This window comes from Ursus americanus, chromosome 36 (assembly GCF_024610735.1).
Source record: "Ursus americanus isolate L20-20 chromosome 36, mUrsAme1.1.p, whole genome shotgun sequence".
In the NCBI taxonomy this organism is placed as follows: domain Eukaryota; kingdom Metazoa; phylum Chordata; class Mammalia; order Carnivora; family Ursidae; genus Ursus; species Ursus americanus.
The window spans coordinates 12,364,486-12,380,618 of record NC_142162.1 but is presented as its reverse complement, the minus strand read 5'-3'; the positions used below and the strand labels follow the sequence as shown (position 1 = coordinate 12,380,618).

The 16,133-nt window shown below is 48.5% G+C and overlaps 1 protein-coding gene across 4 annotated transcripts in view; it reads right to left on the bottom strand.

Moving 5' to 3' along the window:
* Positions 1 to 16,133, bottom strand: part of CGNL1 (cingulin like 1) — a 152,721-nt gene that overhangs the window by 14,741 nt on the left and 121,847 nt on the right. For 3 of the 4 annotated variants that reach the window (XM_087859245.1, XM_045788219.2, XM_045788311.2), the window contains exons 10-14: positions 15,515 to 15,619; positions 10,103 to 10,255; positions 9,015 to 9,185; positions 5,643 to 5,804; positions 2,711 to 2,800 (exon numbers count right to left, since the gene is read on the bottom strand). In XM_087859245.1, coding sequence (XP_087715371.1) covers positions 2,711 to 2,800; positions 5,643 to 5,804; positions 9,015 to 9,185; positions 10,103 to 10,255; positions 15,515 to 15,619 — 681 coding nt within the window. The remainder of the gene's footprint in view (positions 1 to 2,710; positions 2,801 to 5,642; positions 5,805 to 9,014; positions 9,186 to 10,102; positions 10,256 to 15,514; positions 15,620 to 16,133) is intronic. The other variant, XM_045788389.2, reaches the window with a different exon arrangement.

Below are 16,133 nucleotides of genomic sequence, written 5' to 3'. Positions count from 1 at the left end.
TTGACCTCAGCATTGAATAAGAATTAAATGCTGGGGCGCCTGGGTGGCTCAGTTGTTAGGCGTCTGCCTTCGGCTCAGGTTGTGATCCCAGGGTCCTGGGATGGAGCCCCACATCAGGCTCCCTGCTCCACTGGGAGCCTGCTTCTTCCTCTCCACTCCCCCTGATTGTGTTCCCTCTCTTGCTGGCTGTCTCTCTCTCTGTCAAATAAATAAATAAAATCTTAAAAAAAAAAAAAAGAATTAAATGCTGTCCTGTGAGGCAGGTATTTGGTCAACCCAGTTCTCTACGCTACCCTTTCTCATACAAATCCTGAGGCGGCAAAGGCCAGAAGAGAAACCTCCCCTCAGGAGTTTTGTTTTATTGTAGTTTTAGCAATTCCTGTGTCAAGGTGAACACGACACTCTGTTCCTCCACTATGACGGGCACCAGGCTTCACCCCCCAACCCACCACCTCAGGGAGGGCAAGGACAAGAAAGGAAATAGAAGGAGAAAACCGAATGAACAGGGCAAACAGGCTAAGTCCCTAAGAGGGACTCAGACACTTGTCAGAGCAGCTCGGTGCTAGAATTTGAGAAGAGTCGTACTTTCCCAGACATTAGAGACTGTGCTCAGAGAGCCTGGGACCTTCCTGGAACTCCATGGGGCTGGCTCAGGTGTCAGGCCTGGGACTCGAAAATCCATGCTCTTTCCAATAGACCAAGTTCATTCCCTTAACCTCCTCCCTGGGCTTACTTCAAGTTCTGGCTCAAAGTATCTTCAACCTTGGCCATATCTCGGAGAGCAGTTCTAGGCCTCATGTGCTCAGGTGAAAGGAGGGATCGAGTGATCAGTTTTCTTCAGGTTGGGCCATCAGCTGAGCCAAGGGAAGCAACTACTTTCTGTTTCGCTGTGTCTGTGTTTTGGTTTTGGTGTAAAACATGGGGCCGGGGAGTCTGTTCTGCCTGCCTGGTTATCGACAGGATGATACACTTCGCCCCCGTTCCTCCCTGCCTAAGTCCCGAGCAGCATTAGCAAAACAAATTCACGGCTACTTCTGTTATCACGAATGCTTAACAGATCCTGAAATCCCCCATGGCACTGTAGGGGCTCGGCCACACGGGCAGAAACGCATCACCAAGCAGCTTTTATACCAAGGAAAGAACCTAATAAAATGCAGACTTTAGTACCAATGTACAAGGGCTCAAGTGTCAAGGTTGGGCAATCCATCCGGACTTGACGGTTTCATGGACGTCTTTCCCTAAGCTTCTGCAGCTCCGGCTGGCTGGGCTGCCCCTGCCTTGAGCGGGACGCTACGAGCACAGCACTGGAACATGCAGAAGGAACTGAACCTGAGCTCAGGGAAGAGAGGAGGGAGCCCCGGATTGGAATTTCTGCACTCTCAGAAGCAAAACAGCATGACTGTCTTACTTGTTTGGAAAGAACCTGTCAGTAGGGAAACAATGGCTGATGGAAAAGAAGCCAGTGATTCCCCTTCAACTTTGAAGAGAGGCTACCATCTTGGAATGGCATTGTCCCCAAGCATTACAGAATCGCCAGTGCTTGGTTGTCCTGAGGTGGGGGAAAGGGGGCGCACGCGCCAAAGTGGAAGACTAACCAAAGGAAAGAGCTTGTTTGGATAAAGAAGATTTTGCCCAAATTAACTTGCATTTCAGATTTTTAATTTTAATCCTTTATGCAGATAAAATTTCCTCATTTGTACTCAGCATCATCCAAGGCTTTTAGGTTTTGTTTGCATTGTTTATTTAAGAAAGTGCCCAAAGCAAATCAAGAGGTGAAGCGCTTTCTAAAGTCTATGTATGGTTTCTCTGGTACCATTTTTCAGAAGCCCCGCGTGCAACTAAGTTGTCATTGAAAGTACATCCCTTCAGAGCTTTCTACAGGTATCTACAGGTATCATGGAAATGAAAGGCTGAGATCAGTGAATATAGGTTCTTTTCAAAACTGCCACTGCGTATTCTGAATCCTGTCCCATAATGTTTCCACATGTGATCTGTCAACTGGTTTGGGCGAGGCAGCCAGTTAAAGGGACCACTGCTTTCCAATGACCGGACTCCCTACCCCAGGACAGAACTCAGCCGCTCTCAACTTTTTTTTAATTAAAAAATGGAAGCAACATTCCAAAACCTTCGGATTACATGAGTGTCATTTGGGAAATCAGTTCTATTATCTACAGTGTGAGGACAACCAGCACTGCCCTTGGCTGCCTCCCAGTGTTGCCGTACAGATCAAGGGTAAGTGGAATTCCTCACCTTTGAAAACTGCAGGAAACATTCACTTGGAAGAGGCTGTTACTGCACCGTCAATGCCTCATAGGTGTCTATATTGCTCTTTGGCTTGTAAAGTTCTTAAAGGAAAAGTCTGCACCATGTCCGCCACTTTCCGTGGCACTACCACAGTACCAGCTACCCAATTTCACACAGTTGCTTGTTGGACTCAGGATTCTTAGGACTCTGCTCTAAAAGCGCTTTGCCTATTATGGCTGATGGACTGTTACCCATAACCACTCTGGAAACTAGCACTTTGCATGTTTCATGTTATATATTACACCTCCCTCTTCGTGGCTTAGAATGGTGAGCACTACCCAGCCCTCCATCATTTCTATAATGCAAGAACTTTTCTTCCGTCCTCTAGCCGAATCCTTGGGTTTCACCTCTCACATTTCCTTTTCCATGAAGGACGATCCATTCATCGTTCAACTACAGACAATACCTGTTCCCTGCTCCGAGTGATCCTCTCAGACAGCAAATCCGAGTTATTTCTTTCTTCTTCCAGTTCCATCTCCAGCTGAGACACCTTGTCCTAAGAAAGAAGGAAGACACAAACACAGCCCTGTTGAACTCGCACTGACCCAAGTGGAGTGCAAGGACGGCTCTGGGGAAGGCAAACCTCGAAGGCAGGTCAGAGCTGAGTATCACTAGAGTTTGGGGAAATGATGCATGTCCTTCTCATATTGCCTGAAAAACCGTGTTGTGTTGCTTTCATAATGTAAGATGTAATTGCGCATTTTAAAGATACATGAAAGGAGAAAAAATATGACCCTAAACCCTAACATAAGCCCTAAGGATATTTTAGCCTGTTTCCTTCATATCTTTTTCCCCCTTATGAATCAGTAACTTTACAAAGACCTACCTAAGCCTAAGGTCCCTAAGTTACCTGTTAAAAGACAATGTGGGAGCTCAGATATCCTCTAAGACACATTTCTCTAAAAACTCCAAGCTTTGGACAACGCTTTCCCTCCCTCCTGCTCAGAGTTTCCAAGAGCCTTGCAGGAGTAAAGGCCACGACGTACTATTGCCCCCACCTGTTTTTCTAGGGCACCTCATACACTTCATGCATTATGCAGTCAGTCCCAAATCTGCACCCGAGGAACACAGAGACAGTGGTGGCCCAGTCATTACAGAAGAATTGTCATTTCTGTCTTCCTTGCTGGCTCCTCATTTGACGCCATTGAGTGCTCGGAGAAAAGCATGTCAAAGTAGCTGTGTGTATGAAAAAAGAGGCTTCTAACACCAACCACCCTACCTAGAAATAGGGGCTTGTGAGGTCTGTGCACAAGTTTCTCCTGTCACTAGCCAGTGTGTCAGAAATCTGGGTTAACTCAGCACCACACTTGCTAAAAACCAAAAGGCATCATGAGATTTGAAACCTGAGTCTGCAGCATCTGTAGGTAAACACTGTCCCTGAAATTGTCAGAGTGGGCTGACAAGCTACGGACTTCCTCATGTGAACGAGTACATGTCTGTGAATGCCTTCCCCGCTGGTGAACGAAATCTACAGGGAACCCCAAAAGCTCTCTCCCGTGAGCTGAGAGTCTCAAAGACCAACTTGGAACCGAGCGCCCGGTTCTGCACCAACCCTCCTATGTTCAGTGGTCCCCGAGGTCTCCGAGGCCAGTTCCGCTCTTGGCAGAAATCACCGAGGGTCCACAAGTGCTGCGTTTCCATAAAACAGCCACCTGAGTTCCTGAGTTTACAGAAAATGCCTGTTGTTGAGAGAGCTCTCGAGTCCTGAGAATTAATTTGTTAAGTGCTAGTGAAGGAACAGGCAAGATATTCGTCACAGCAGGATAGTCCGGCCGGCTGCCTCTGAGCGGAGGAAACACTCGTCCAGCGAGCTGCTCAGTGGTAGGGCCTTGAGAGCTATTCATTCAGTCATTAATGGAGAAATACCTAAAAGAGTGCTCAGGGGCAAGTGAAGCCCAGCCATGTCACTGCTTCCAGACTTTGAGCTGGCAAAAGGAAATGTTCTAGAATGTTCTAGAAGAAGATGACAACCCAATGTTTAGCGAAAAGCACCTCCTCACAGGGCTCTCTCTCTTCCTGTCTAAAATCTGTACTATTCAGAACCCACCGGGAGCATTCAGGGGCCCAGGTCAGGGGTCAGTACACCAAAGGTTCTCACGCCGCTGCCTGACACGGCTTTAGCTCGCTTTGAACCAGATTGTTTGGTCCTTGAAAAATCACTTCCTAGTTAACTGGGTTGACCTTAGCTTGCCTTAAAATGACCCCCCCTAATGAGGTCAGAAGCAGGACAATAGCAAAATACACAGCAGTCCTACAAAAGAACAATAAAACTGCAACCAGGTTATTCTAAAGGGGCCCATCTAATAAAATCTTTAATGTTGAAACATCCCTCCCTAGATGGCAATTGCTACTAAGTCCCCTGGAGGTTTTAAAAGTTATTTTTATTTATTTGCAAAACTGAATCAGAAATTCCATTGATTTTAAATTCAAACCATCTCTCCCTGTCCTCGAGCACTGTCTTTTTTCAAAACCTTGACAATTTTAACTTCTCCCATAGGTCTAGGGCTGATTCTCTCCCTCTCCAAATTCCACTGGGATGGGGGTGTGTGTGTGTTTGGGGGGTGTTCTGATTTAGGGCTGGTTTTGTTCTTGAGGATTATTCTTTTTTATAAGCTCAGGTGGACTGATGTTAAGATTCCTCCTGTTCTGCTCAGTAGCTTGTGCATGTTTCGATTGTATTACCTGATTTACATTTTTCTACCATGCTGTGTTTTCATCCTGGGAACAGGTCACCCCCAGCTGGTGACCACAGCAAGCACGTTCTGACATACTGTCTTAGACTATGGATATATGGTGTATCCAAAAATAAATTGAGCCACAGTTTGCTGTGAGCTTTGGCAAAGCTGGATCATCTATCAGGAAAAAAAGGGCCAGAGTCAGGAGACAGGAATGGAGTGTGTCGTGTGACAAATGAGGCCTGGGTGTCCCCAGGAGTTAGGTGGTGTGGGTCCAAGGCACAGCTCAGCCCCTCTCTAGATTTGCAGCCATCTCGTCTCCTCTGCAGAAGGAGCATGTCCCAAAGCAACCAACAGAAAATGCACTGTCTACGTGCCCATATGTAAAATCACCTGGCCTCTGTGGGGCTCTGTTTTGCTTCCTCGTCAAGACAATGAGGGCACTGTGCTAAACCGTTTCCATCATTCCTTTTGTCCTAAGAGTCTACAAACTACCAGCTTCTTCCTCAAATCAAGAAATGCCTTTACTAATATCTGGCTGTTCCAGAGAATAAAAACTGAAGGCATCCCAAAGGCTTAGGTGTGCACACCTAAGAAAGGTCACTTCTGTGTCCCGTGCTCGCCCTGCACGGGCCCCAGCTCACACTCGCACGGCCTACAGACCTCCATCTGCTTGACGAGTCGGCTTCGGTCGTCTTTGAGGTGACTCTTGGCCTCCAGCTCGTACTCCAGGTCCTTCAGCGTCTGCTCCAGAAGCTGCCTTTTTGTAAGCGCTTCATCCTGAGCTCTCTGGTAGTCTCGTAACTCCTCCTCCATCAGGCGCATCTAGAGGGAGGAGCGGGCGGTTACCTGGGTGCCTCAGGAGACCATCTGGACAGACAGCGCAGAGGCTGACCCCAAAGATGATCACGGGGATGCCCACATACTGCAGACCAGAAGACCCTGAGCCAGTTCCAGCTCCTTCTGGGCCTCCATTTCCTCTCCTATAAAAAGAAGCAGCTTCGTAGCTACAGGTAGCAACCCACTGGGTTATAAATTCAATTCAGTAGATGTCGGCCAGCATTTTGAAATTTAATAGAACAGAAAATATCAGAGTACGAGCAGATGTTGTTTTGTGAAACCTTTGGACTAGACACTCCTACATTTGTATGACGTATATATTACTGGGTTGTGATGGGATATGTAGTTCCTACTATACGGGTCATGGCCAAACACACTCGAAAGCCACCAAACGAGGTAAAGTGCTTCCCACGGTGCAATTTATTACCCACCTGCACCAGCATCATCTCCATGGAGGGTCAAAATGAGGGGGAAATAAAAATGAAATTAATGACCCCAGAACAACCCGGAAGCACAAAATCTAATAATATAAACATGCATATTAGGTGAAACCGTCTGCTCTCTAAAACAAAATCGTCCAGCAGTTGTCATAATTTACAGTGTTTTTTTCATCCACCAGGTGGCACTGAACTAACAGCTTTGAAGAAAGTGCAACAAAGAGGATACACAAGGGGTTGTTGTCCCTGTTCTCTGCTTCTCTGGAATCTCCCAGAGGGGACCAGCCACCTCAGGACACCGTAGGTGTTCCTCAAACATGTGTGTGGATTGATTCAGTGAAGACCAAGACTATCTGTTTTGTTTCCAACTTCCTTCCCTCTTGGAGCTGGTACAGGATATCGAGTGAAGGCACAGCCGTGGGAATAACTAACAACACCAGGGGTTTAGCTCCTTCAGAGAGTATGTGACAGTGAGTGGCGAACTCCATTCGAGAATAGCATCCTTTGGGGTTATTTTCACAGAGAAGTTGGGGAAGCCTCAAAGATAGTCTTGTGCGGTTAGGCTAGTTTCAGGAGCCCGGTGGGAAGACTTTAGGAAATGGGTTCCTCTCATGGAGGCTGACAGGAACCCCTGACCTTTCTATGAGAACAGCACAGCCTTGAAGAAGACTTCTCCAGATAAAGACCTTCGTCTGGTGTGGTGGTAACTGAGACCCTCCTAACATCTTGCAAGGGCTCTGTCAAAAACAGTACTCAATGAGGCCGTGCCCCAGAGAACACGGATGGTGTCTGGGATCACAAGCGCTACGATCCACACTAGTGCTCCCTTTAAGGACTCAGAACTGCCCTTCGCAAAGCGGGGTTCACACAATAAAGCAACAGCGACCCCCGAGTCTTCATTCTCTGGATATAACCTTCCTCAGAATCTCCCTGGCTCCACACTGAAGGCAAAACACATCAAATGTTTACTTCTTTTAAAGCAAAGAAGGCCGTGCTTTGCCCCTGAGGATAGACCCCTGCCCCTTCTATGTTAATGGACAGCTTTCTCTCAGCTCAACCAAAACACGGGGTTGGGAGCCGTGAACAGAGGTGAGCTTGAGTTTTTCAAGGACCCAGGGTGACCCTGGCTTGTCAATTCACTTTTGTTTTCAACAACTCCACTGACTTCCATAGCTTGACGCAGGGCGGTATCTGCCTGCACTTTCCTTCCAGAATCATGAGGTGTCTGTTTCTGCCATTCAGATGGAAACTCTGTCTCACAGGGCTGCACCACTGAGAAAAATCCTAGGAAGGGCCATCTTTGTTTTCATCGTAAGGGATTTTTTTTGAATGACTGCCCTTTTATAAATGATCCTGGTCTCCTTCTGGCCTTAACTAATCTCTCTGGGTCTCAGTTTCCTCATCGAACTAGAGGATCTCTGAAGTTCCTTCCGATCCAAAGATTCTAGCAAATAATAACCATTACACAGAAAGCAACAGGAAGCACTTTGCGGGAGTCATCGTGACACTGAGATTTTTCTGAAATCAAAGCAGCACACCATGTGTTTGTTGGCGGTCTGGCAAATACCCGAATCTCCCCTCCCATTTGCCGTAGAAATGCAAATGACTTTCTTTTAATGCCAGAGAGAACTGTGATGTCACTATGCTAATTTCAGTTATTGGGACCCTGCATCTTCTGTTCCTGCAGCAGAGGGGACCTGTTATCAGGATCCTTTCAGAAATGTTCTATAAGTCTGTAATAAATACCCATTGTTCTTTCACACAGTTCCAGCACTGACTCATGGGCGACATTTCTTTGATCATCAAAGATATTAAGTTTGTTTTTTAAAGAAAAACTTGTTTTCCTGTGGAATCCTGACGCTCTTGGCACTGCTTATGAAGAAAACCAGGCCTTGGACTCTAAAAAAAAACCTTAATATTGGTGTCCAGGATATACAAACCCTCGGCTCTCTAGCCTCATGCGTTATCTCGTTTCATTATTAAATCATCATTATTTGGTGTATTTTTAAAGAGATAAAAACAGATGCTCAGAAAATTGGGGTAAGTTGCTCAAGGTCATCCAGCCGGCAGACTGAGAAATCAGCGTACACTGTACTTGTGTTTTAGAGCCTTCAGCTTTCCATTAAAATAATCAAAAACATGCCTTTATTTTTCTCAGCTCTTTACAAGTCAAGACTGAAGGGAGCTAGCGTTTGAGTTACTTTGCTCTACTATTCCTAAATATAAAACTAAAAATATGTTTTAATAATTTCAGTACTCATAAATTCCTGAAGATTTCTTTTTGTCTCCATTGTCATTGTTCTGAAGCTTGAGTCCACCACACCTGTTCTAATAAAAGTCAACATTTTATAAATGAATGTCAAAAAGCAATTGTTTACTATAATCCACGTTCTAGGGTCAAAGTAAAACACTAACACGCACGAATCATTAGGACACAGCTGGGTATACCAGTGGTGCTCCCTAAATGGCAGCAAAACATTTTAGGCAGAAACTCTTGGATTAACCGAGAAAATGGTCGCTTTGAAGTTGTATCAATTTCACCCCAGAGGCCCTGGGACTTTGCGTCTTAGAACGCCATTTGCGCCATGGGACCATCCTAAGGTTAACACGGAAGAATCAAGCCCAAATGCTGTCTTCTGACGCACACCGTACCCTGAGTCTCTCCTAGAAGAGCTGCGAAGCAGTCTCACAGGATACTTTGCACAGGCGTGGGGGGTGGGGGTAGGGCTAAACCAGGAACCGACCGGCCAGGCATTACCTCATCCTGCAGTTTCATGGTAGTCAGACGTGAATTTTCCGCCTCTAGGGTTTTCTCCTTCAACTGCCTCTGCATTTCTGCAAGCTCCCTGCGATTTTTCTCCTTGTACTCATCCAGCTGGTTCTGGAGCTCCAGGGTTGATATGCGGGACACCTCGACAATGTCAGCCATCTGCAAGGAGTGACACGGACGTGAGCCCACCCTGTGACGTTCCAGCTAGGGCCCGAGAGCTAGGTTTGGGTCCCATCAAAACACAGAGCACGTCCCCTCCTCTTTCTTCCATAACCTCCCCAAAGGCTTTGCGAAGCACCTGGTCATGGGCCGCCCAGGCTTAGTCACCTCGAACTTGGAAGCAGCAAGGAGGAGCGAGCAAGCACCCCTTGGCGGCTAGATACATAGACCTGGTCACGCCCTTGCTTTGCCACTTACCAGCTACGTAACTGGGCCATGCACTTAAGCCTCACTGGGCCTCTGTGCGGTCCTCTTCGGAGGTACTGGACTCATCCTATCTACCTTACAGAGGGGTGTTGTCAGAATTAATACGTAAGCGCTAGAATTCCAGTTACAAAATAGCTCGTACAGTGACTGGTACGTAGTACGTAGCAGAAGATGGCAGGCGCCTCAGTGGGCTCCTAGGATGTGGGAGCCCGTCAGCTTTGTGCCTCTCCCCTTCTGGGTGTTTTAGGGCAAAGATGAGCAGAGAAGAGAAGTAGCAACTAGTGGACTTTGAAACCGCCTTTCCCGTTCCTGGACAAGAAAGACGGGCGCAAATGCAGACGCTACCCATGAATGCAGAGGTTCTGATTCAGGTGACATTTGTTAAGTCTGCCCTTACGTGCCAGGTTTCTTCGGGAGATTGTGGAAAGGAGCTGGGCCCAGAATCCAGAGGGTACTGGCGTTTTCTGGACCAGTTTCCCTTTAACTGGGATTCTCAGCAAGTCTAAAGAGCTGCTTCAGGGGATCTGGGACTCTGACACATGCATGCTTAGACATAAGTGCAGGCTTCCTCAGCTCTCATCAGGCCCTCAGAGGGTGCTGGGCCCCCGTCCAGGTGTCCCGCCCACACCTTTTGCTCCCCCGTCCCTCACCTCCTTCTGCAGTTTCTCGATGGTCTTGTCCAGGTGCCATCGCTCATTCTCCATCTCGTTCTTCAGTCTCCTTAACTGCTCCTTCTGCTCTGTCTCATCTTTGAGCTTCTCAGACAACTGCTTCTGCTCCTGGGTGGCCCGACTCAGATTTCTCTGCAGACGGCAGGGAAGGGACAGTGCGGTCACCCTCTTACCAGGTCAGCCGCAGGAACGGGGGGCAGAGGGAATGCTGCAGCCATACCACAGAGCAATTGACCTGCCATGTCAGTGATATGGAAAAGGATCAAAACCAGCCATCACAAGACACAAGCACATTGTTGGTTCTGAAATTCAGGGACCCAAATGCAAAGCTGACTCAGCCAAAAACACACATGATAATGAAGGGGCAAAGGATTTATTACAGAAATGCAGAAAATGGCCAAGGCGGCTCTGGGCAGTGATTAAGGGCAGGGTCTGAAAACATGAAATTTTCATGTTCATGCTTGAAAATCGAGGTAAAGATAGACATCAGACAAACCTGAACCGATGTGGCAATTTACAGCCTGTGCTATAAAGCATTACACCTCGTGTTCCAGAATGTCCTCTGCTCTGCAGATGCTTCTTACAGTTAAAATAGCTAAAAATGAATCTATGAGGAAAGAGAACATTGACCCGTAGGTCAAGAGTCCACCTGGGGAGAAGGAGTTGTAATCAACAGAACTGTGGGTTGGACTCATACATAGAAGAAAAAGGAATTTGGCAATCCACAGGTGGATAAACTTGATGAGTAGAAGGTGTGAAATGGAAAAGACGCTAGTTAGAAAAGTGCAAATGAGTGTTATTTAGTAATTCAGCACCAAACCCTAGTACTTACCATAAAATGAAACTATCTTGAGCGTGCTATTCTCCCTGGGTTCCCCTGAAGCTCTCACCTCACCCAGTCACATAGCCTGACGTTCTTTATGTGAAAACATGCAATTCTAAAACAAAATCCTAAAGTATCTTAGAAAGATTATGGTGGCTTCTTTAAATGGCTGAGTGCTGTGGCCACTGGTATAAAGATACCAAGAAGGGGCAGAGCTCAGAAAGGGGCAGCGTGACCCAGACGTGGGCTGGATCATCTAGAAATGGTCTCAGGTACTGAGGGCTGAATGTGAATTGCTACAGGAACTGCTTAGGACTTTTGTCTTGTGTCCCCGCAGATGCTGTTATAAGGACAATGGTTTCTATCTGTCCAGTGCTTAGGAGTTTACAAGCTGCTGTCACATGTACCAACTCAGGCATCTTGAAAACACTCCCAAGTCACTTCGGGCACTCCTGGTTTGCAAAGCATAGCCAGCCACGCTGCTGGCCAATCCTGTGACCTAGGGCCAAAAAGCCACCCATGGAGGCCTTCTGGCCCCTCCACTCTCCCAGGCCGACGGCACTCACAGAACCCGCCAACACAGCTGGGCTGCTGAAGTTAATTGCTGTGGGAAACCAAGGTCAACAAAAGCTGTTGGGAGAAAAGAAGGCGGTAAAAGGAAGGTAATCAGAAGTTCAGTGTGGAGGCAATTAGCAGGAGTGTGTCCCACCACAGTCTAGCTGGGCACATACCAGAAACAGGGTCACCTCCCGGGATTTGTGTTTGTGGTTGGTTTAGTGGTGTTGGGGACAAAGGGGAGCGTGCAGCGCGGAAGGCAAGTGAGGTCTGGTTTCACGTGCAGGAGAACACTCTCAATATCGTATCTCAAAATGTAAATTCCCGAAAAACAGCAAATACAGAGGGACAAGAATGGCTTCCTGTAGGATCCAGCTCGTGCCCCTACAGAACCCCCAGCCTCTCTTTCCTTCCTCCTGGATCTCAATCCCAGAGGCTCCAGGCCAGCAGACAAGCCAGCCTTGGCTCCAGTCAACCTCCATATGGTGTGTGCATGTCTGTTCCCCCCTTGGTTCAGGCAGGGCTCCCTGCCTGGCCCTGGGCTCCCGTGCCACTGGAGACACCAGACTCATCCACTCTGGGCCTGGGGCCCCGCCGAAACCCCGCACACCCCACCCCGACACTCACAGGTTTGCCTGGAAGAACAGTGTTGCTAAATTATTTAAAAAATGTTTCTTGTAGCTTACCTCTATTGCAAGGCAGTAAGATCTGTCAAGGCAAGGAACAGATTTTCCATCTGGGTATGTCTCATAGCCCAGATTCACGATGAGGCATGTGATAAAAACTCAGTGGCTGGAAATTAATACCTATCCCCAAAAGTGTTTCTAAATACTTCATACACTACAGACCAAGTAAGGATGGGGTATACCTTACTTTAAATGCAGATTCTAGCCCCTTGTGATGGAATCACAATTTTCCTTAGCCTGGGGCCCACAAATTTAGATTTAAAAGTTACCCAGAAAATTCTAACATAGAGTTTAGAGATGCTGTTTAGAGCAATGTTCTGCCTTCTCGGTTCCTCCGGAAACATATTCCAATACCACTGCCTAGAAACACGTTCCAAATTCACATGAAAAGCAGCAAACTCCCCATTTTGCAGCTGGGAGTCAAGAGGGAAATGCTGTTGCTAGAGTGATTCTATTTCCAAGACCAGCCATAGAAGCCCACTGACCAAAATACTGGGGCAGAAATCGGGGAAAACATGATCAGTCCGGAGAATGCAAAGCACAGTTAAGGAATGTATAGTGAGTACCCTTGCGCTTGAAGACCACTGCCTGTCAAGACACGGAGCCTTTCACTGTATGACTGAGGCCCTGTTAGTGCCTATTAACGATAACCAAGTGGCAGGCGCACCCACGGGCTTGCAGGAATGAGACGCTTGATCAGATGGAAGCTGGGGGCGACCGCCCTTGAGCCTAGCTGACCTGAGTGAGTCCTAGCACAGGCAGGCTCCTCTCTGCCCCCGAGCAGGGGAAGCTGTCCGCTGAAACGAAAGTTGCAATGAAGCATTTACAAATCTGAACTCTTGAGAACACTTCTCTCGAGTGTTTTCCAGATACCCACGTTATGTCATGTGAGAGCAGCTTATGAACGAGTCTGTGCTCTCCTCACACAGCCTCTGCGGAGACACAAGACCACGTCGGTCCCAGGCAGCACTGCCACAGTAACGGGGGCTGCCACGGGGAAGCTCTGGGGCTCTCTGTCTCTGTCGTTTCGAGACACGGAACACAGGGTGGGAGGTGAAGGCTTACAGAACTTACACGTTGTCCCTCCCCGGAGGAGAGAACGGTGGCTTCTCCAGAAAGGGTTTCTTCACTTCCCCCATCTGCAGAAGCCATTTCTCAAGGGAACCCTACACATCTCCGCCTGAAGGCTGTTCCAGCCGATCCACACAGCAGCACAATCCTAACCGGAGCCGCAGGGGTCGAGCAAACCAACAATGACATCTTTATAACCCGCTGCCACTTTCTGACTGAGTCCTAATAAATCAGACCTAAGTTCACGTGGCCTTCGGCTACTGTGTGAAGAAATACATTTATCATGCATGAAGATGCCATAGATTACTAAAGTCACAAAGACTTTGAAATATAAAATGCCTTGAGGGGGGAAAAACACAAGAACAAGTTACTCTTTTCCTCCTCCTCGGAGGGTTAAGCTTGCTTTCGATTGCCAGCCTTGGGAAGAGAGGCATGCAGGAAGTTATCGAACTAGCTCCCTGGTTCCCGATCTGAGAGACACCCAGCATTTGAGAGCCATGGTGCACTGTGCATGGTCCTGCTGAGACCCGCTACCTGAGAGCACCACCGTGAGGTTGCTGGGCCTTCTTCAGTGTCTGTCTGAGAGCGCTGCCGAGGTTCGCAGGGCCACAGGCCGCACCAGGCCTTTGCACCAGCCCGGCACCACAGGGCAAACAGGCCTCAACAACAGTAACCAGACGGGGGTAATTTCCAAGGCGAGGCTAGCAATCCGGAGGTGGGGGTGGGTGGGGATTACATTAAGATCTTTAGGCCTCGAGGCCACCGCCTGTTCTCTCTGCGGAAGGAACCCTGAGCTGCAGAGCCACAGGGGGTAAACTACTTCCTTCTGTGTGAAACGTTCTGGTTGGACCTAAAGATGATTAAGACCCACAGCCTGTAATAGCTGCGCCCAGCACTCAGTATGGACGGGACGCGAAGGTGCAGACTTCTGTCCCTGTAGAGCAGAAATGCTTTCCCTCTCTTCCCGTCCCCAGCTAGCTCTCACAGTCAGCCCTGCGCCTCGGCGGCCGGGCGTGGTCAGCACGAGAGGCTTCCACGGCAGCACGGTGAGCCTGCCGTCCACACCAGACTAACCAGACCAGAGCTTGTAACAAGGGGGGGGGGGGAAGGAGGGGAGACAGAGGGAAAGAAGTCCTAAGTGAGGACAGTCAGACACTGAACTCAGGCGAAGAGGGCTTTACTGTCTGCAAAAACAAGGTCTTTGTCCAAAGCTGGAGAGAAGGCCCTGAGCGCGGCTCTGGGGGCGACCGCCCCTGAGCCCTGGCTGACCTGAGCGAGTCCTAGCACAGGCAGGCTCCTCTCTGCCCCCAGGAGGGGAAGCTGTCCGCTGGAAGGAAAGCTGCAATTAAGCATGAGGCAGATTTACAAATCCGACCCCTGACTGCTTTGTCGGCCCCTAACACTTCTCAAATGCCCCTTCCCCACCTCCTGGAAAACGTTCACTATCTCCTCTGCGACAACTGCTCGAATTCACCGGCTTTGGCCTCGTCAGAAACGGCCCGAGGAACGGCTGGTGCAGGTTCTTTAAAACCCAGAGCGGGAGAAGGAAGGACACACCTGGATTCCACTGAGGTCGCTGTGCAAGCTCATTTTAGAACTTCGGCGCAGACTTTTTTTTTTTTTTTTAAGAAGGTACTTCCTACAATCTTTCTAACCTTCAAATGGGAAAACCTAATTTTCTAAGAATCTACTGATTTCGAATACAGATAGCTATCTAATTTCAAAAAAAGCCCCAACTTCCTCCTGCTTTTAATAGCCGTCCTGAAGGACTGCTCTCTGCGGAGTGTATTTGCCCAGAGGAGGAAGGAAATTGGCTTCTGCCAGAGCACTGACTGCGCACTGCCTTGGGGACCGATCCTGCCAGCCTTCTCACACAATTCATATTTTATCTTTGGAAAGCTGTCAAGCTCTTTAATGTCTGCACCAGGATTTCTCCGCCTCGGCACCACGGCCACTTGGGCCGGATAATTCATCGATCACGGCAGGGGCTAGCCTGTATTTGCAGCATGGCCAGCAGCAACCCTGGCCTCTGCCCGCTACAGGCCAGGAGCATGTCCCCCGCTGAGACAACCAAAAACGTCACCACGCATCGCCAGATGTCCCCCAGTTAAGAACCACTGGTCTACATGGAGGGTCTGAAGCCCTATGGGAGGAACTCCCTGGAAGGAGAGGACCAGTGGCGATCTGTCCACATCTCTCCAATTTGGCTTCTCAGACTTCTTTTCTGAGAAATAAAGACAACAGCTCTGTGTTTACCTGCACGTCTTCCAGCTCACTCTCCAGGCTCCTTCTCACTGATGTGGCTTCTCTTTCTCCCTTTCTTGCCTGCACAAGGGCCTCTTCTAATTGCCGGCTTTCTCTCTACAATGACACACGGGGTCAGAGGGCACACAGATGCGTGTTGTGCCGAGAGAGCAGGCTCGGTGGCATGAAAGGAACGCGGGAGACATCCAAGGACACAGCCAACGATGGGCCCGAGGTGGCACACGACAGGTAAGCTCTTAGACATGTGTGCCTGTCTGCGGTTCCCTGTTTAGCCATGTGAGCATGTGAGTCACCCGGCAGGACTGAAAATACCTATCCAGCCTCACCTCTGCAGCTTCGGAAAGAGCAGGTATGGAGTGGACTCAGGCACACGGAGTTTTGGGAAAGGCTTCCAGGTGATTTTGATAAATGAGCATTTGGGGAACCCCTGTTGGAACACGTCTCCCTTTACATTGCTTTCGTCCCCTCTTCTACTGTCACTGCAAGCTCTCACTGCTCCCCATGTGCATGTCTCTTGCTAACAAGCTTCTAGGGATCTGGCAAATCAGAGAATAGGTTAAAACAGGTGTGGCTTCAAAATCCGTTGACTATGTGTTAAAGAAGAAAAAAA